At 51.5% G+C, this 20000-nt stretch overlaps 1 protein-coding gene across 5 annotated transcripts in view; it reads left to right on the forward strand.

Annotated features, from left to right (window-relative positions):
* The window catches only part of LOC126573074 (protein sickie), a 243954-nt gene that overhangs the window by 168353 nt on the left and 55601 nt on the right, over positions 1 to 20000 (forward strand). For 4 of the 5 annotated variants that reach the window (XM_050232905.1, XM_050232904.1, XM_050232906.1 and 1 more), the window contains 3 exons: positions 1 to 7; positions 2604 to 2848; positions 2928 to 3079. The exon at positions 1 to 7 is cut by the window's left edge and continues 20 nt beyond it. In XM_050232905.1, the coding sequence (XP_050088862.1) occupies positions 1 to 7; positions 2604 to 2848; positions 2928 to 3079 (404 nt within the window). The remainder of the gene's footprint in view (positions 8 to 2603; positions 2849 to 2927; positions 3080 to 20000) is intronic. The other variant, XM_050232908.1, reaches the window with a different exon arrangement.

Raw genomic sequence — 20000 nt, forward strand, 5'->3', positions numbered from 1 at the left:
ATCCAAGGTAGATATAGTTATTAACCTATAAAATACGCCGGCGTGCTCACGTAGCGAGCATATTCCCACGAACGTACGAACGAACAGACCGGGACCATTTGTACCGTTCCTCCAGCATGTGGCAATCGATAAATCCCATGAACATTCATAGCATGTCTAACGATGGTGCGCCGCGCGTACCTGACGAAAACGGAAAACTCATTTCGCCCCCGTTTGCATCGTGTAGCACCCCGCCTAACCCCTGTCCCTCCCTGTCGCTGTTGTCCTTGCTCCCCATCGAGTATCTGAAAATTAATGCATGTACCTTGGAGAGCCGCGGAGTCACGCGCCCTCTGTCCTCATCATTCTGCTTACGCATTGCAATTTGATTCGAGCCTAAGTCGATTGACAGACTGTCATTATAAGGACCCTGGGCGGACGCCACCTTTTCCTCGGCCTTGACACCTGGTTATCTGGTTCCGTTCGATACGGCGTGGCCTATTCCGGGGCTACGAGCGTAAATTATGCAGCCACGGTCGCTGGAGGATAATTACGGTGTAGTCGGTGCCGCGTGACACACATACCACAGTGCTTTCGATTCGATTTCGAACTCGAGATCGATACTCGACCTGATGATGGTTGATTTTGCTTCCAATTGGTACAAGGATCCTGCTCTAGTTGCTGCTGCTGCTGCTGCTTCAGGCTTTTCCGACTTTAAAAGTGCTGACACTCGTCGAATAAGCTGCTCCTGACGAGTGCACTCCGGCAGAACCAACTGTCAGTTGGTGCTGGTTGGCGATAAGATGGAAAAGTTTTTAATTGAATTTACTGCCTTGTTATTGCACCATGAAAGCGGGGGGGTTTTCTGCTGCGCTTCTCCACCGGATGACAATGGAAGGAATTAAAATTGCCATTCGCCGGCTCCCCGGCGCAGCGTAGCGGCGCTCTTTCTCTGTGCTCTGCTCTATTAGTTATGAGCCTGATAAATATTATCCTACTTTACGGGTGTCCTGATGATAGTTCCCGGTATTTCTGCCTGCATCCGCATGATACGGCTAACCGGATCGAGCGCAACCATCCTTGAGCTTCGTTTGTTGCTGATTTTAAGTCGACCACTCTGTTGCTGCCTGTGGTTTGGATTGTGGTGTGCAACAATAAAACAGTACTGGTGCGGTCTGCTGACCATCGGCTCTTGGTTCATAGATGACAAAGTAGCATAAAAAAGCTTATTACATGGTTCGTCGCTACGATTTGCTCGATTTGCAAATCCTATCAACCATGTAACAACCACTGCATTGCCGGAAGTGAACGGTATTTTGCTTCAAATTCCTTCTCACTCGATTCCGTTTTCCGCATGGAATGATAAATAGTTGGCATCTTAAGGAGGAGTAGCCTTGGCACAGAGCATGAAAGGAGTTATTCAATTCAACCAGATTGTTGGAATTGTTCCGAAGAGTGACATCAACTGCAAGGCGGAACTGCGGCGAGTGTTCGTTCGATTCGTGATTGAAGCGCCCGCATAAAGTTCCGTCACCGGTCGTGCCCGGCGTGATGCTCTTTCCCAATCTATTAGACAACATCCTCGCAACGCATAAAAGCATAATCCCTACCGGCAGAGCAGCACACCGCGTGCACACGAGCGGTGTGCTTTCGTTTGCATATATTGACCGCTTCGTAGTCCTCCGAACAGAAACGTCTTTGGTCGTCGTCGCCAAACGGCACAAATGTCGCGTCACTTTAATATTTATTCGCCCATTTGGAGGCGCTTATTTACGTATCATGCGAAGGCACACACAAGCGCAGCCCAGCATAAGCCAGGCTCGATGATCACCCATCAGCATCACGGCATCGGCATCGGCATCGGCTTATGGTCACATCATAAATGCGAACGAGATGTTTGTCAGGCAGAGGCCGGGATCCCTGGTCGGTTGATCGGTAGCCAAGCGGGTTGACCACGCGAGTGCTTCCCAGGCTGTCACGTTTGCGGCTGCAAAATGCCATCGCAGTCGCTGCGCGCGTTCTGACCATTTATAGACATTGGGGCCTGGGCAAACCGGCACTCCGAGAATGGCTTCTTCTATGCGCCTAAATCCTGTGAAGTGTCCAGCGCGCAAAAGCGCAAAGTTGGTCCCCGGGTCCGTCCGGTGGTGCGGGAGTTCAAAATCTGAATAACTGTTTGCGATTTAAATATTTATCCTCTCGGTCCACTGGCCGGCTGGCTTGTGGCTGGCCGCTTATGGCAACGCAGTCCGTGTTGGACTCCGGGACGACGACTGCCGGTTCCGTGGAAGACACAAGCGCGGGAGTTCATTTCGGATTCGCGCCATCTTGCCATGTGCATGTTTGCATGCGTCGCAGCATACATACCGCGGCAGCGTGTCCATGCTCTTCATCTTTCCTTTTCCTCTGTCTGTCTCTACTCTACTGGCTCTTGGCTCTCATTCCCTTTAACCGTATGCCCTCATACCATCTCATTTGGAGCTAATTTCTTCCCGAAAACCCCCTAGCAGCAGTAGAGATCATCGGGCTTGCGGCGAAGCTCGCGAGTAGCATGTAGCTCCAGCGTTCTGCCATCGTTCTGCTTCTAATGCTCCGTTTTTTTTTACCCTTTTGCGGCCAATCAGATCGACCAAATCGGAGAAAATGTATCCCTCGATGTTGAGCCGTGGTCCGGACGTGGAAATCGAACCGTACTACTGCCTGCCGGTCGGTACGGTGGTCCATTCGGGCAACGGGATGGTACCGTGGAGTCAACCAACCTCCCCTACCCCACCGGCACGTGGTTTCGCTGGGCTACTCTCACCAACGCACACCGGCAGTGCCGTTAATGCTGGAACACGGTTGACCTACCCGAAAAAGAACGATGAAGGTAGGTGTAATGGATGTCCTTAAGCCTCCAGTGTCCTTAACTACGACTTTTTTTAACCGCCTCTTTCTCTCTCCCACAGTACACGGTAGCCAGGCATCGCTACTGTCCGGAGGATCATCCCTTTACGGGTCAACGGAGGAGCGTCAGGCGACCGAGGTGCGTCGTTTGAAGCGTGAACTAACGGACGCCCGGGACCAGGTCATGAGTCTTTCCAGTCAGCTGTCAACAAACGTGAGTACTTTTTGGTTGTCCTTTTTTCTGGCTGCACGTGACTCTGTTAAGAAGCTTCTTCAGAATCGTGTTTCCTCGCATATTTGACCTACTTCCATCAGGAGTTTCGCAAGCCCCGCGGCTATTTGCCACAAAACTTTTCGGCCACGCCAAGCACACCAACTCACACAGCGAGACTCAGAAAGCTTAGTCAAACAACTTTGCCCCGGCATTGTTGGCAACATATTTTTTTAATGGACCACCGGAAGTGTCATTCTTGAAGTTTTCCACAAGCGAATCGCGGCTCCGCTGAAGCAAACAACACCGATTTGTGTCCGACCTACTCCATGGTTCGCCTTTTGTTTGAAACAACCAAGTGTGCGACCAAGTGACAGATTTCATAATTATCCTGTCCGCGCATTTCATCCCCACCGGCAACCGGCGGAAGCGGAAACAGCGCGTATAATTCGTGTGGCACCGGCTTTGTCCGTTTCTTTAGCCTGAAACACAAGCTCCACTCCAATTTGCAGTTTACCAAAAAACCACCACCGGGACCAAACAATGACTAATGGCAACTAAACATTCGCTTCCCACTCGTGAGAAAGGACGAAATGGACGAAACGGATTTAGAGGAAATAAATTTTAATTTCGTTTTTCGCTTTCATTCCGGGCCAAGAGGTCGAGTGGCGAGCGAGCAAACGTTTCCTCCTCGGTTTGGGAGGCTCCGATCCTGAAGTGTAACACAATTTTCCACCACCCCGCAAAACCTAACGAAGATTTATGGGACCGTGGCAGCGCAAGAATTGCTTTTTTGCTCCGCATCCTACCCACCCGCTTTTAATGTCCTTTTCTTCGTCTCACTTTGTTGGTCCGTAGATTGCGAGAGAAGGTAAAGATTTTCCCCCCGGGAAAGGTTTTTCTTCCTCGTTAGAGTATCGATTTTCCGGCCACGCTTGACCTGCGTGGCGTGCTTGTGCGTCGGAACAGCACAGGTGTTTTTTTGGGTGGATACAGCTGGATGGACAAGCAAAATCTAGGCCAAAGCGGTTCCCAATAGAACCTTTTGCCCCCTCTCTGTCTCTCCGTCTCCCTCTCTCTCTCTCCCATTTAATTGGAAAAATGTACTTGCATGTCGTGGCGGTGACCTTCTCGTTCGCTCGCAAAATACATTTGCAATGAGGTTAATACTTCATTGAAAACCATTAAATGACGCCGCGCAATCGCCTTCGTCGCGTTTGATGTTGCTGTCTGCCAATGCGCTGACCACGCACACGAACCCCCTCGATGACGATTGATTGATTGGCTTCGACATTAGGGCGCAGTAAGCGCATTGGCGCTGGTGTAAGCGAACCAGCGAGAGTCTGTAGATCAATCGTGAACGCTCGGTACGATCGATCATGTGCACGCGGTGCGCATATGTCTCTATGCTGCGGTCCATGTGGTGGTCCATCGAAGGTAACAAATTAAATCGACCCATTTGCTGGGTCCGAACCGAACCACAGTGGCCAGCGACCCCGTTTTAACCCCGTTCTTCCTCGTGCACATTGCTGAAGGTGCTGATGCTGCTGCTGCTGCTTTCTCTGGATGGCGGAAGAAACCTGTTTTCCGTCCAGTGCGTTCCGTGAATGGCAGCAATTCCCCACCGTAAGGCCACCCCCTACCACCCCGCGATACTTACTGCTCATACTCCTCTCCTCTGCTAAATTTATGAACAATCGAATCGCCGTTATCTCTGCCGGCCATCTTTGCGCATCGGCCTTGGCTCGATAAAAAGGAACGGCACGGCGAACGGCAGTCAGCTGGCCAGCAACGAGACGCGCGCATCTCTCTTCGTCTCCCCGTGCCCTGGCATGGCGGAAATGAAGGATGGTTTCATTGCGTTTTGCGGTACTTGCTTGCTTGCTTGCTTGCTGTGGCATCGACCATCGTGGTGCTGCTGGAAGGAATTTTTAATTTCCGTGACTTTAAGACACCCATCACCCGGGTGTCCCCGAGGGCAGAAACACACGCGCACACACAGCCACCAGTGCATTGTTTCAGAGCATTGGAATGACCGTCAAGATTCATTAAAAAGAAAGAAAAAACTTTCGCGACCACGCTGTTCGCGACGCTGTGCGCAGGAAATCGAAAAGTCCCACCGGAGCAACAACAGGCAAGGCTGCCGTGGCAAGGAAGGGTGGCAATAAAGAAAGAGATCCTTCACAAACTCTTGGAGCTCGGGATGCCTGGATGCACCAACCACGGATGCTGATGCGGTGATGGGTTCGATTGGATGGAGAGCGCATCGACCGCACATGACACCAATCTCGGGCCCGTCGGGCCCTAGACTTCTTTCGCAAACAACGGTCCATCGTCGCACCGTCGTCCTGTTGATTGGGAAATTAAATTGCACTTAAATTATGTCGAAATTAACAACATCTTCATTTTATGATGGCGCGATGGCGGATCGCGAAAGCGAACGGCAGCAGGATGGGGGGAAGCTGTGGCCAATAATTCACCAACTTTTGACAGTTATGAGTACTTGTTGGCGTCCATTACGAGGATGATTAAACAACGTAGCGCGACCGCGAGCACTTTAACGGGACAGCAAATGTCCTTATTAAGGATTGTTCGCCTTCCGACGGTGGATTGGAGGCCAATTTTCTTCGAGTTGCATAATTTGCGCCCCTGATCCTTGTTGCTGGTTCCACATTTTGACCATCACTCTGTCCAAATGTGTGATGTGATGTGAGAAGATGTGAGGATACGATACAAACAGCACCGAGCACCGAGACCACAAAAAAAAACTGGCGGGAATTTTTCTCACCCCGAATTTGTGGTGCATCGCGTCCCCCGGGAAGAACCGGTTCATTTGGCAAGTACATGTCAAAAGCGATGAAAAATGGGAAACAAAAAACACACGACAGGAGAGGACGGAGCGACAGGAATGTCACATAAATCGTCAATGCGACAACGGCGCGAGTCCCGCGTGCAATTCCCTCTCTGCAATTGCTTCGTATCTCATCACGCATCAGCTATCGCGTTCTCCAGGAGAAAGAGACGATGGTGAAGAAGAAGAAGAAGGAGACGAGATGGCGAATGCAATGGGGCATTCAATGATGGCTGCTTACCGGTAATCGGTCAATATGCAGTGAGCCGTAAAAAAACCGCGCATCACATTGACCTTGCACTTTGTGTGCCCTCTGGCAGTGGCGTTGCCATAATAAAAACCGGCAAGAAGAGGCAAGCGACACAGGTGCCCCCCTCAGCTGCTTCCACCATATGCTGCAATTAGGGTGATGTGTTGCTACTTGGCTCATTTCAAATTGGACTCTTGAATTATGGAATGGCCTTCCCCCCGTTTTCGATGCAAATTGGAACCGTGAAGTGAAGGATCTTCACTCGCTCACTGGAGGCCAACAGGTGTGGAGGCTTCAAGAGACATCCTCTAGACTCTGAAGAGACACCGCACTTTGAGAATCCAGAACTTGGATGTCCATGATGTTGGCAACGGAAAAAAAACTTGAGCAAAATGTTAAACTAGCTCATTCACCTTCATTGCACGACTCGACCTCGTCGCAATTGGAGGCTAGCATGCAAATCATACCCGGCTGCTCTGCTCTGCATAACTAACTCCGCGGTCTGCAAATAGAGCTCAGCTTGGCAGAAAATGCCAAAAGATCGCGCCATAGACCAATGCCACCACGCCAATCGACCGCGAAATTGCGCTCCGGTCACCACCGCCCGATCGTGAGCGTAATGAAGACTGATTGAGCCACGACGCCAGGCTCTTGGCTTGAGCTTTCGATCTCCCAAAGGGGGCGGAAGGGGGGGGGGGGTGGAAATTTGAAATTTCAATCAATCAGCACCTCGCATACGAATACGACGATCCCTGAGCCTGAGCGAATGGCCGCCGGTAGCGACGCCAGATCAAATTGGTTCAAATGGTGGCCTGCATTCCGAATGTGCTGCGTTGCGCTGCGATGCTTCGTGCAAATAGTTGCCCCGGTTCCGCCCTCAAGGACCTTTTGTGGACCTCGCGCTGAACTCTACCTTGGCTGCCTTGGTTGTGGCGTTATGCGCAAGAGCTACTCAACGTGCTGTTGGGTTGTTTGTCAAAATAGTACTCCACCGCACACTTGGCATTACCGTCGATGACGGTGCGAAAATCGCGCGAGCTCCTACTATCATTGTCATTGTCGCTGTACGCCATCGCCAGGTCTAACCGATGATGCTGATCGGTGTTGTTGTTGGTTTGCGAGCCACTCGGCACGGATAGGCGGCACTATCGATGCTTGATCTATCTGCTTGACACACCAAAGCTATGATTTTAACCCCCTACCCGGCGCGGTCGGAGTCTGTAGCTTTTTACTGCCGACAAACATTGTAAGTCGTCGTGTCGCTGTGAGTGTATGTCGCTCGCCATGAACAGCAGCTGCTGCTGCTGCTGCCATCGCCAGCCACGCGCAGTTCATGTGGCCTTCAGATATGGCGGATCGGCATCATAAAACGCATCGCATTCGAGTATGTTGCCGGTATGCCGGCATGATGATGATAACAAGCAAACATCGTGATTAATTTATTCAACAAAACGTCAATAGATTGATACCCTGCCGTCCGAATGCACCCTTTGAGCTCGTGCGTGGTCTTGGACGAACCGATCGCACGATGGCCAATTGCCGTTTACACAGAGAGCTGTGGCATGTGTTTTGACAGAGCGTGTGCTGTGGCAAATCTTTCAATTTGAACTGACTCAAAAAATGATGACTAATCGAGATGCACACGATGGAGAAGGTGAAGTTATGAAACTCCAAATTGTGTTATTCAGATCATCGCTCTGCAGACCGCAAAACCATCTGGCTAGCTAAGAATAGACGCTGCATCGCAATATATCAACGGAGAAGTGCCGGAGGTTGCTCATCCGGAGCCAGAACGCTCGTGGAATGGTTGTTGGTGATGTAACAGAAATCTCTTTAACCTCGCATCTCGCTATCCATCTTCAAGTGGCTTTCACGAAGGTACTGGCTGGCATTCGCATTATAATGTCATATCATCATTCCGACCGGTTCCGAGCGATGGACCCCTTTAATGTTTCGTAATTTAAACTAAAAATACTCCAATTGCCAATCAAAACACTTGAAAAAGGAACGTAAAAGGCTCGAAAAAAAAACATATTTTTGTCATAAATTTGCTGCAATCACTCTGAGTCGAGCATAATCAATCGATTCCGTTATGCTTCTCGACAGTAAAAACACAAAAAAATTAAACATCCGTTTACATAATCATATCCCATCATCGTGATCATCATCACAGTGCAATGATCTGCACACAAGTGATAAAATGTGGATCCACTGTCTGTCTGTTCACAATTTCTACTTCGCCAGTGACACAAACCGATCGGACGTAAAAGACTGCAACAAAAACTGACCACACGTCGGCCCCACCCCCTTGGACCATAGAAACAACTTTTACTCGAGAAACACGCCGCTGCCTGCCCTGAGGGCTCTGTTACTGGTCGGACATGTCACCAGAAATAGGTTGCTGAGGCAGCATCAGTTTCGCATAATGCACCTCATCGCCTCGCAAGCATCAAACTGTGGATTGGCCGAAGGTCTGTGGAATGCTGCGTCCGTCCCCGGTGCCACCCCTGGCTTCCATTGCGCCGATAAGTACAAAGGCACTGTATCCGGCCATAAATGTCATTGATCGATTCGCATCATACCTGCAGCCGATTGGCGACGGCGACGACGACGACGGTCGCGGTCGCGATTGGTTCGGCCGTGCGGCACTCCGGTCGGTTGGCGCATAGTTTTCGCGCATACCTGCCCCCCTTCCATCTATGATATATCCACCCGTGGCTGGCACCCTTTCGGGCCCTCATTAAATGGTCAGCGCGTTAGACAAGGCAACCGCTCGCTCGCTCGCTCACTGGCAGGCCCTCCTCTCCATAAACGGGCATCTCAAGTTGCCTTGTCGTCGTCGCCAGGAACAGCAGGAGTAGATACTGCACACAACGCAGCATTCGTTCGCATGTTGCATTCCTTTGTCGAAGTGCGCATTGTGCTGCTGCTGACGATGCTGCTGCTGATGCTGATGCTGCTGTTTGCTCACCACTCCACCGCAGATCCAAGATCAAATGGCACGATGTACTGCGTCTGTGATAATGTCACTAACGGGTCGCTTCGCTTCTGGTAACGAGTTTCCCCTCGATTGCGCTTTGTCAGTCGGTCGGGGTCCATCTTGTCCACAAGGACGTAATGCTTCAAGATGCTCCAAGTCTCTCCGGAACAACAGAGCACAGTGCAGCGCAGCGCAGTTGATAGCTATCGATGAGTTATGCTGTCGCTAACCGACGAAGGCCGGACCAGAAACATGGACCAGAACGTGCGTGCGGTGGGGGAAAACCGGGTACATGTATCATCCTGGCCCCCTTAGCCCTTCTATGTCCGCACCCGGGAAAATGGGGCCATGGGATCGGTTTGGTGTGAATGTGTTGCTGCTGCACAAAACTCGATGATTGGCGTGCCTTTTGAGATGTGCTACTGGTTTGTCCTACTACGCCATGTTGATGGTGCGCCGAGACGAGAATGACGAAGATGATGAAGTAGAACGCACGCACGCAGTCTCTGCGTGCTGCTCGTGCTGCTAATACATTACAAGATGTGGAATCAATGAAGCAAATTGTGTCAATTCAAACAGTGCACGATGGGATGCGAATTGGCCAGCTGGCAACACACTGTGATCCTCTGGGTACCGTGATTGAACTCATGACGCCTGTGCCTCTTGTGAATGTAATAAGTAATTCAAACATTTATTTATTCAAACTCGCTAAGGCGCTCGACTCGAGGTGTTTGATGCAGGCGTTCACTCGGGCTTTGTCAGTTTGTTCGGCCACTGGGTGGGTGAGCAAATATTTTGACCCGTTTCGAAGCATAATAATCCCCATCTCGAACGATGGCCAGCTGCACCGGCAGCCCACGGCGGAAGGTCGGCGCTTGAATGGCTTCAATTGACACTCGCTCGCTGGGAGGCTTTTTGGGGTAAATATTTTGCAACTCTCGAACGTTCCCGGCAAACAGTTCTATTAACGCCTAAGCGCCCCTCTCTCCTCTCACTCCCGTCGAGTGCCGCAGGATTGCCACCTGAGCTGATCTCCGCGCAATCTCAGGCGATGGATTGATTTAGTGTCCAGGAAGCCAGATTGTTAGCGATGGAATTTTTGCGTTGCTCGCTTTTGAATTCATTCATATTCTATCGCGCTTCGGTTGCGCTGCCCAACGACAGCTGGTGGTTTATGCGTCCAGCTCTAGAGCCACCTGTCCCCAACTGTTGACGATTAGCGTGCATTAGCACCACCATCGCCATGGTTCACGGTCCTACAAGCCATCGACCCACTTGTTTGCAGCCTCGGTGATATTCCTATACCTGCAGGCCGTCATGCCTGGCCCTGGACCCGGTATCGACGTAAGCCACTGCCAGCCCTTAATGTGCATGCACCCTACGCACTAGATTAACTGCCATTTTTCTTCTGCAAACTCCATTAAACCAGTCGTGTGCTTGAAGTGCTTGGAGATACATGTGAGTCGCTCAATTGAACGACACACGACGGCAGTTAGTCACGACGATGGTGGAGTCGAGAATTGCATTTCTTAATTGTATTTCCTTAACTCGTCCTGTCGTTACCGAGCGATCGTTCGGGAGGAGCGTGATGACATGTGCTGGAGTTAGATAGTAATGGCACAGTAGAAGACTCGCTCTTGTGCACTACTGGAAATCAGTGCATCGCTTAACGCGCCTTAATGCCATCAACAGCTTCTCCTCGCGGCGTGATAAGGCAACCTAGAGCTACAGCAGAAGTATTACCTCATTTCCCTTTTTGCTGCTGCATCTCGCAGGAAAACGGTGATTCCAAGAGCGATAAGTGCTTGTGACCCAAACTAATCAGGGGGGCGGCTGCTAGTGGGCTCAATTAAATCCATCCCGCCATCCCGACAACTTTCACGGCGGCAACGGCGACCCTTGGGAGGCTCAAGGGAGCCACCTAGTCGTTACTTTCGCCAAACAGTGCAGCCACCATTGGATGCAGATAATCGTCGGATGTCGACGATTTGACGCTTATTAGGTCCCTGGTGCTGCTGCTGCTGCTGCTGCTGCTGCCTTCTGGTGACCACTGGAGGCCTAACTTCCGATAACGCAAACTCCGGTCCGGGGCCGAGTCCCAACTTCCTGAAGAGCGCTTGTCACAAGTTACGTCGGGCGCAATTGTTCGAAAATAGCTTGCCTCCGATAACCCTGCAGAAACTCCTGCATCCCAGCCCATCAAGATTGTTCGATATAATGGGCTTCAATTTTATAAATACAATTTAATCGCCAATTCCTGTGTCCATCTTAACCTGCCGAGCCAGCCAGCCAGCCATTGGCTTACGACGGCGATGACCTGTTGCTGATTGTTCCGCTGAGAGATGTACCGATGTTCGGACATCATCCCCCTCTCGGGAACAAGGGTGGATGGTGAAAGTAGCAGCCTTGTGGCCGTGTGGTGTATTGATGGCTATCGATGGCCGAAGCGATGGCGGTAGTACGGACTCTCGAACATTCAATTTTTACCCTCAGACAGACCACCGGAGACAGACAGACAACGTTGTTGGAGTGTTGCCAACATTTTTCAGACTGTCACCTATTGACGACACATCACAGTTGTCACTTGTCTCGTTCCCCAGGGGGGGGGGGGGGATGACGAGGAGGAGAAGGGAGGGAGTAGCCTTCGGTAGTTGTCTGATGCAGCTCGATAAGCATTACATAAGCCAGATTTACCTCACACACCGCCCCCCCCCCCGGGGCGGCAGTTCGGTTCGGTTCTCGGTATTCAGTTGTGTCACTGGAAACCCGGTTCCGATAATCCCCAGACAGGCTCGGTTGTACGATCACGCGCGGGGGAATGGGGGAGGAAATGTTGAACAACAGTTCTGGTACAAATCGCTCTATGTCACCGGAAACTACCCCCTTCCAGTCTCGTGTGGAGTCTGATGAATGAGGCAAGTATTCGAACTGACGTCCGGCCCTGAACTGCAGTTGCATTCCTCGCATAGCGGAACTGGTTCCCCGGTATCTTCACGCCCTTTTTTTTAACCTCGCCGATAGCCGCTGAAAATTGAGACATTATCGGCATCATCATCATCATCAGCGGCAGTCTCATTTGTCAGAGCCCTTTGGCACCATTAATTCGTCGGCGAATGTCGAGACCTAGAGCCCTAGGGCTACTAGCGGGAGCGACAATACAATGTCGGTAAACGCCCCCCGCGAAATCCTGGCCAAAGTTCACCGTTCTCTCACGAACGCGCGTTGTAACGCCTCGCCAGCGCCATCACGCTCAAGATATGATTATGATCTATGCGATCGACGCGATGCGCGGCTCGAATTTAAATCCATGCGCCGCTTCTCGGTGTTTTGAAGCGAAACTACAAATGTAGTTACCATCCGTGAGGTCGCGAGCTGGCGAATGCATTTTATCGGTGCATCATTACCGTTTATTAGCCGGTCGTTCCTTCTCCACTGAGGCCGGGTCTCGTGGGACACCGAGTTGCCGTTGCTGCCTCGGTGGCAAGGCCGACACGCTGTTCAGATCACTGGTCCGGACAGTGATTGCTTTTGCAGATTTCTCATACCGTACAGTGGTTGTACTGGCGCGCATAAACATCACTCGACAGACACACTCGCTCGTTTGTCATTCGTTTCCACAGAGCGTGTACTCATCAATTCCTGGCATTCCTTCCGGAAACGCATTGGACGAAGCAGTGGCAGCAGCAGCAGCAGCCTAGGCACGTTGCGACCTAGTTTCGTGCTCGAGAGCATCCCCTGGAGAGCGGGAGAGATAAACCACAGCCCCGGTTTTTAGAGCCGCGGTGCAGTGCAGTGGCGAGGGTGCAAACAATCCAATCCACGATTTCCCGCGGTCTGGAATTGAAATGAACGTTCCGAGGGATATAATCTCTCTCTCTGGGATATCATAAAAATATGAAAACATTGCTGGTCGCGCGCCTCCAGCGAGTGCAGATTGAAAAGACATTTTCCCTCCGCTACAGGACAGGCACCCGGGGTACGTTACATGGTTGGTTGTTAACCCTATTAGTGTGTGGGTGGATGGGAGCGCAATTTTCTCCAACAATCTCCAACATACTCTGCACCATATTACCCCGTAGGTCGTCAGGTCGTTTTTTCCGATCAGCCACTAACACGGTGGCGACGGCGTTGAAAATTAATCAAAAAACCCCCGTCTGGCTTCAAATTAATCCATCTCTCATCGAACACGAACACGAACGGTAGACAGCTCGAGGGTTCACTCGATTGAAATCTTATTACGCTCGCTCCCGCTGCTACTCCGTCTATTCTACTACCAGTCGCGAGTATCTGCCACGTCTTGGCGTCAAAGTGAAACAAATTCATTTGTCGCTTCGAAGTTGATTCGATCGGATCGAACCATGGAGACCACGGCGGATACTCGTAGATTACAAACTCCCGCTGCTACACGTTCCCAGCGGGTGATGCACCTGATGTTCTAATGTCGGCAAGTGGCAGCCTTTGTAATATGATAACCAACGTCGCTTCTTCTTTTCTCGGTGGAAAGGAAGACATGCTCCACGTGCCTCGTTCGCTGTCTTGCAACGAATCTTATAACGAGAAGTCAAGCGAGAGCAATAAGATCCGTACACCAGCATCTGATAATGAAGCCCAGGGTGACTCAGTGCCACAGAAATTGGACGTTCCGCTCGTTCCTGCGAGTGGGGAATTTGCATGAATCCGGCCACAACCGCGGAACGGTACACAGTATACCCCCCGAATGCGCACACTTACCTCACAGGGGGTCCGTAGTGAAGAGAGAAATAAGAGAAGAAGAAGCAGAGGATCAGAGAAAGGCCGAGGAGATATGGCATATATGAAATGCTAATTTTGGCACACATCGCCATCGCGACAGATGACAAATGCCACGGAACCCACCATCACCATCACCTTTCCGCACGAATTCGCGCTGCTCCGGTCCTCTGGGGACCCTGGCACACACGAACCACACAACAGCGAAAGGCGTGCGCCGAGAATAGAGTGCGCGCGCGTCGGGGAAGATCATGGTGGAAGATCACAGGATCACGAACTTCAGCAGAGTACGTATCGTCGATGAAGTCATAGCGAGGTAGGCTGTGTACTCGCGGCCTGTTTGCATCATGGAGAAGGCAAGACAAACATTTGCTTAATCACCGCGGATGGGGTGCACGTGTGTGTCCACTCCCTTGGACCCTGGAGGTTAATGAAACAATGAGTTAGCCCTTACGGCGCGCGTCGCTCCTCTCTGATCGATCAATCTTTCGATGACCGCACCGCGGAGCTTGTGCCCTGGTTAATGGTTTCCTAATGATCGGCTCGAGAATCGTCTCACGGGATGCATCTCGCGGTGGTCTTGCTGGTATTAATTATTCAAAAGGAACCTCACGTAATGGGTGCCGGTGATGGTGACCCTGAGGAGTGCCCTCGCATACCTTCTATCGGGTCGCCTGCGAGAGGTCACCAGTTGAGGTGCTGCCAAGGTGTTCGAGTTATCTTTGTGCTTAGTGCCAGCAAGCCCTTGTCTGCGCCTCTCTTGCTCGCAGCCAAGCGTCTGCTGTGTTTGCTGCTCTGATTCAATGTTTTGCGCGCGCCATCAACGCTGACTCCATCTCCACCGGGGCGGCATCACTTGGCGGCTTGCGCGAAAGCGGATCTTTCTCGTCCTGCCTAATGGTGCGGAAAATTCAAATTCTTGCGCCTCACTTGGTCGTGCGGTGGTCGGGGTAGCGTGAAGGAAAAAGGGAGGAGTGTGAAACATAACTAGTAAATGTAGCGAGATTACGATTACCTCCGACAACATGTCATGGTTGGCGCGTGATGGAAGGGGCGGAATGGGATACTGATGTCGACAATTTCCATACCATGTCATCCTCCGCGCACCTCTGGGGCGACGTGGAACGTGCCACGAGCGCCGTGTCGACTTTGTCGCGCGCGTGGTTCACCCGCTTGTTCCGAACCGTGACTTACAACGCGAGCGAGTCCTCTTGCCGAGCGGCTGAAGAAAGGCACGACCTCAAGAAGAGATAGAAAAAAAGAGGAAGAAGAAGAAGAAGCGTCAGAATGCATATTTCATGACAAAACTCGCGGGAAATTTGCCACGATTTGGCGACTGTAGTATGCAGCTGCATGCACGCGCCGCGACACCTCGAGGTGAGACACTGCTCTGCTCTCGCGCTGCTGCTCTCTATCTCCAAAGTGTGTTATTCGTAAAATATTCCAACCCCTCCACCACAGGGAACAGAAGGGGGGAGAGGTGGAAAAAGATTATTCATCCACCGCGAGCTGTAAAGCGAGCGAAATGTCAAGACGAACCGTGGACCCCGCGATTCCTGGGGAAGGATGAAATGGAAAGCTCTTGGTCACGACTCACTCGGGGCTCGGGACTAGTCTGGCCTGGCCTGGGGGGCCAGAACCCCGGACCGGACACATTATGCGTGCTCCCTCCCTCCGTGTGGTGGTCAGTTATCGATCATGTTCCGGGTCCGAGTCCGGGTCCACTCCCGGGATTCACACCTCGTGGCCCCAGTGTTTGGACTGCACCACGTCTGCTTCGAATCAAGTCAATTTGCATTTAATCCAAAGCCACCTTTCACCCTTTTTATGCTACGAGAGTCACGCGCTCTAGGGTACGCGCACACACTCCAACCACAAAGCGGCGCCCGAGGGGCATTTTTTGGACGGGAAAATTCGGGTTTTCCAAGGCAGATTTGGATTTGAGTTGCAAAGCGGTACGCTCGGAAAGGTCTTCTGGACACACAGCTTCATTAGCGCGATGAACGCCGCCCCGCGAAGAGCAATTATGGAGCGTCTCTCGATCGAAAGCAATCTTCTCGCCACCAGTCGTTCCACGGGGATCATTAATTGAAGAAATCGCGTCCCGGAGGAAAGTAAGCTCCCCTCGCGGGCACAGCAATGTACAGACGCTTCATTCTGCCTTTTTTTTTTTTTGCTTTGTGTTATCATAAATTGGCCCCAAGGGAACGGTCAAGCGCGCAGTGCAATTACCGGGAATGTTTGTGGCTCGAGTCCGAAGCTACGCGCCAATTTTGCGCCGCCAGTTTTTATTGCATCGCTGTTGCTGCTGCTGCTGCGCCATTTTCGGGGCAACGCTGAATGATGATGAAGCGCGTGATCCCAAATATGGAGCGCAACCATAATGTGCCGAGACGACAAAACTTCGTGTGTCTCTCAGTGCAGAGCTTATGTGTGTTTTGGTATGGGGGTGATAAATCCTGGAGCTGAAAGGTCGCGCGATGATCGTTTCCACCTTTTTCGGACGCGCAATGCCTCCTGATCTACTTCACTCTGATATGTTGCGATCAATGTTGTTGGCCAGCTGGCCAGCAGAGTGTCCAGCACCTGCTGAAGAGGCAGACAGAGAGACACCGAAAGAACTGGTTCAGCGGAGCGTTTGATCTCCCAGATCGCTTGCCATTCCGGATCGATATAATCGCATTTCACGCCACCGAACCGCCAAAACTGAAGCAAGCCAAAGGAATTCATCAAAAACTTGCTCCCAAGGTCGACCAGGGGTGCCAAGAAAATTAACTTCATCATCACCTCGTTCGCGCGCGGTTTGATCGCGTCCTTCGAATCGAACTTGATCGAACTCTCCGCGGACGAAGTAGTTGTTGTCAGCCCGACCCTCCCGGTCCGCTGGATGATTGATCGACTTTTCGCGTTATCGTGCGACGATCACGTCAACCGTGTGGCCGATCGACGATCCCCCGGTACACTCTAACTCGTCTCGGCTTAGTTGGTCAATGTTTGGACAAACATATCGCGCCAAGGACTGTGCTTGCGGCTGGAGTGCCAGAGAGTGCCGCGAGCTGCGATCTGCGGCAAGTTGCGGCCAAAAAGCCAGACAGCCATCTAATGTCACTCTAATGGCGGCACCCGATACCGATCTCCGGGAGCTGCTCCGGGGGTTCCGTGCTGCTGCTGCTGTTGCTCCCTACAATCACCATTTTGTCGCGCGATCCGATCGATTTCGTCGACATCGTTAGCACGCCGTCACCATCATCATCGTGCGTGTGAGTTGATCGCACGATGGGTTTGGATTTCAAATTAACAGCTCTAGTGCCTCACTCTCGCACCCCTTCCCCCTCCACCTTTTGGGGGTGCACAACTACCCTCCAACCCCTTGGACACCAGATTACGCATATCGCGCACCAAGCTTAAGGCTGCGAGGGGGTAAGCTTTCGATAATAAATTAACTCCATTAACGACTCCCTCTGCGGCAGGCCAGCGATCATGTTACCGCGGGGCTTGCGTGCTGGAAGCGCACTCGCAGTCGCCTTCATCTCGCCATCTCTTCAGTGCGCACCCTCGGGGCGCAAGGGGTTGAATGATAGAAAGTTTGGTCAATGAAATGATAGAAGCAAACGGTGGAGCAGCAGCAGAAAGCGAGAGGAGAAACATCACACCTAATTAAATATTGAAACGTAATCTAATAACGTTTTTTATCTCACTCTCTTTTTTCTCTTTTCCTTTCTCTCTTTTTTCCAGGTGAGTATTTGCAATGCTTTAGTTACATGCGATGATGATTGCACATCTTCCTCAACATACCGTGCGCGCAATGCCCGCTTGTCACGATAACAGACAGACGGTGGTAAGTAAACGATAGTAATCTGTGGCATCTACCTGCCTGCGAACGAGATTTGTCTTTGTATCTCGTAGCTAGCAGCATAGAAAGCATTACCGCACCGCCGCCAGGTTGGTGGCACAGTTTTTCCCTCGCAACGTGTGCATTTTTCGATGCCTGTAAGCGTTTTGACATGAATCATGCCCAACTGTATCGTGTGCAGGAATGATTTTATGTTTCCCACCCCCTAAAAAGGGAGGAAGTTTCTCGTTTTTCAATGTTCCATTTTCCTGCACGATTTAATTTCGATATCATTCATCACTCTAACGAGCGTTGAGTGGTGGAGAGCTCGATAGTTTGTTCGATTAGCGCGGAGTGAATTAGGATTTTCTAATTAATCGATCCACTTATGCTGCGTGTTTAATTTGCGATTTACTCGATCACTCCTCCCGCTCGTGATCGGCCATCAACAAACCAGCTTTTCCCTGTTTTCAATTTCACACGACATTGTAAAAGGCGACTGCTGCATCGACCATCAAGTGAGCAGGAGGGGGAGCTATAACAATTTGCCAGCATAATTCAAGCCCGCGCCCATTGGTGCCCGCGGTGTCGTGTGTCACGAGGGCAAAACGGCATTACAACCCGCAGTGCGAGAGGAGAAGAGAAATTATGCTGAACCCACTATCAACAACAATCCCAATCGCAGGGCACACACTCGGCTCGATGCCCGCCGATAGAATGTGTTGCTGTTTTATGATGGTAGCATAGCGCACCCGCCCCAAGCGGTATGATTATGGGGTGCGCGGGCAATGCCCAACATAGCAATTGGGCCGCTCACGTATACGGGAGCTCGCGCGGTACGCGATCTTTCCGGCTGCTGATGTTGCAGCAGCAGCAGCAGCATTGGCATCAGTGTTTGTGCGACGCCAGCTAGGGAGCGAGAGGCTGAACAGACTTAGAACAAGCATCGCAGCGCATGGGGACAAGATAGAGCGGTGCTCTCGGTGGTCTAAACCACGCACACCACGAGAGCAAGCACACATATGATGGTGGGGAGCATAAAACCGCCCTTTCCACCGGTGGGGCGTACGCTAGTTCAGGGTGGTCTTTGGGCCTCGCATTCACTGACCGTCGGGCGACCTCCCAACTGAGGTCAACTGTGTGCAGATTTGTGGAAAATAAGTATTAAATCAATTTTCCAACCAGCGGGGAAAAGGGTTGGCGAATGGCGATCATGCAAAGCAGTAGCAGCAGCAGCTGCATCTCGGCACTATCTCCACCGCGCGCTACGGATCCGATAATTTATCGATTTCACACGAAAGTTGTGGTGCGGAACGCTTTTTGAATTCCAAATGACCCTCCCTCGTCGCACACGAAAAGTCAACGACACTCCACAGCAGGCCTGTCTTGGATCGTTGCTCCCTCGGAAAAGCGTTAACTTTTCGCTTCTTTTCCTCCGTGTTTGCTGCAATCAAACACGACCCACGGCCCCATGTCCTGTTTGATCCTTTTAGTAGCCCCGGTCTCGTGGCCTCTGCGTCGTCATAAAGCAATGTTAACGGTGCATTTCCACCGCTGCAGCAGCAGCATAAGCAGTACCAGCATAACTGGGTTGCATAAATCGGCGAACTTTTGAACTGCGCCACGGCAGCACAACGGAGGCCGCCTGCAGAAGAAGGAAGAAAACCCGGGGGGAACCGGATCCGTCGCCTGCAGGGTGGAAAAAGGATGATTTTTAATTTTCCTCCTCCGATCGGGGCTTTTGTTCGCCACGAGGAAGGTTTCCCTTTTGCTGTGACGCGACGACACAATAGCCACGACTGTCTGGTGGAAGCTTTTTCTTTCACGCTTCTTGCCGTCGGTCTGTTCTGTTCTGTGCTGTCTGCGACCGGTCTAGTCAGCACCGCCACGCCATTGCCACCAGCAGCAAGCCTTTGAAAAGCAGCTTTCCTCCAGCACGTTTTTCCGTTCGTTTGGCAAACAATTGTCTAGAGGGAAAACCTCGCTTTTCCGGGGCGTATCAGCAGAACAGCAGAATAGTCCCACACGAGCGAAGGATATGCGGGCTGTTGGCCAAAGTAAACACGCCAGAGGCCGGGGGTACGGGGGTGGCGAAAGGGGTGCAGCGGACACACACCCCTAAAACCCGTTGTTTTTCTTCGATTTCCTCTTTCTCGCTATCTTCGCCTCAACGTGTGTATTGCGAGTGTTGGTGAGAGAGCTATTTTGTGGTTCTCCGTGGAGAGAGATAGAGAGAGAGCGAGAGAGCGAGTTTTGTGTTGG

Source organism: Anopheles aquasalis, chromosome 2, assembly GCF_943734665.1.
Source record: "Anopheles aquasalis chromosome 2, idAnoAquaMG_Q_19, whole genome shotgun sequence".
Classification (NCBI taxonomy): domain Eukaryota; kingdom Metazoa; phylum Arthropoda; class Insecta; order Diptera; family Culicidae; genus Anopheles; species Anopheles aquasalis.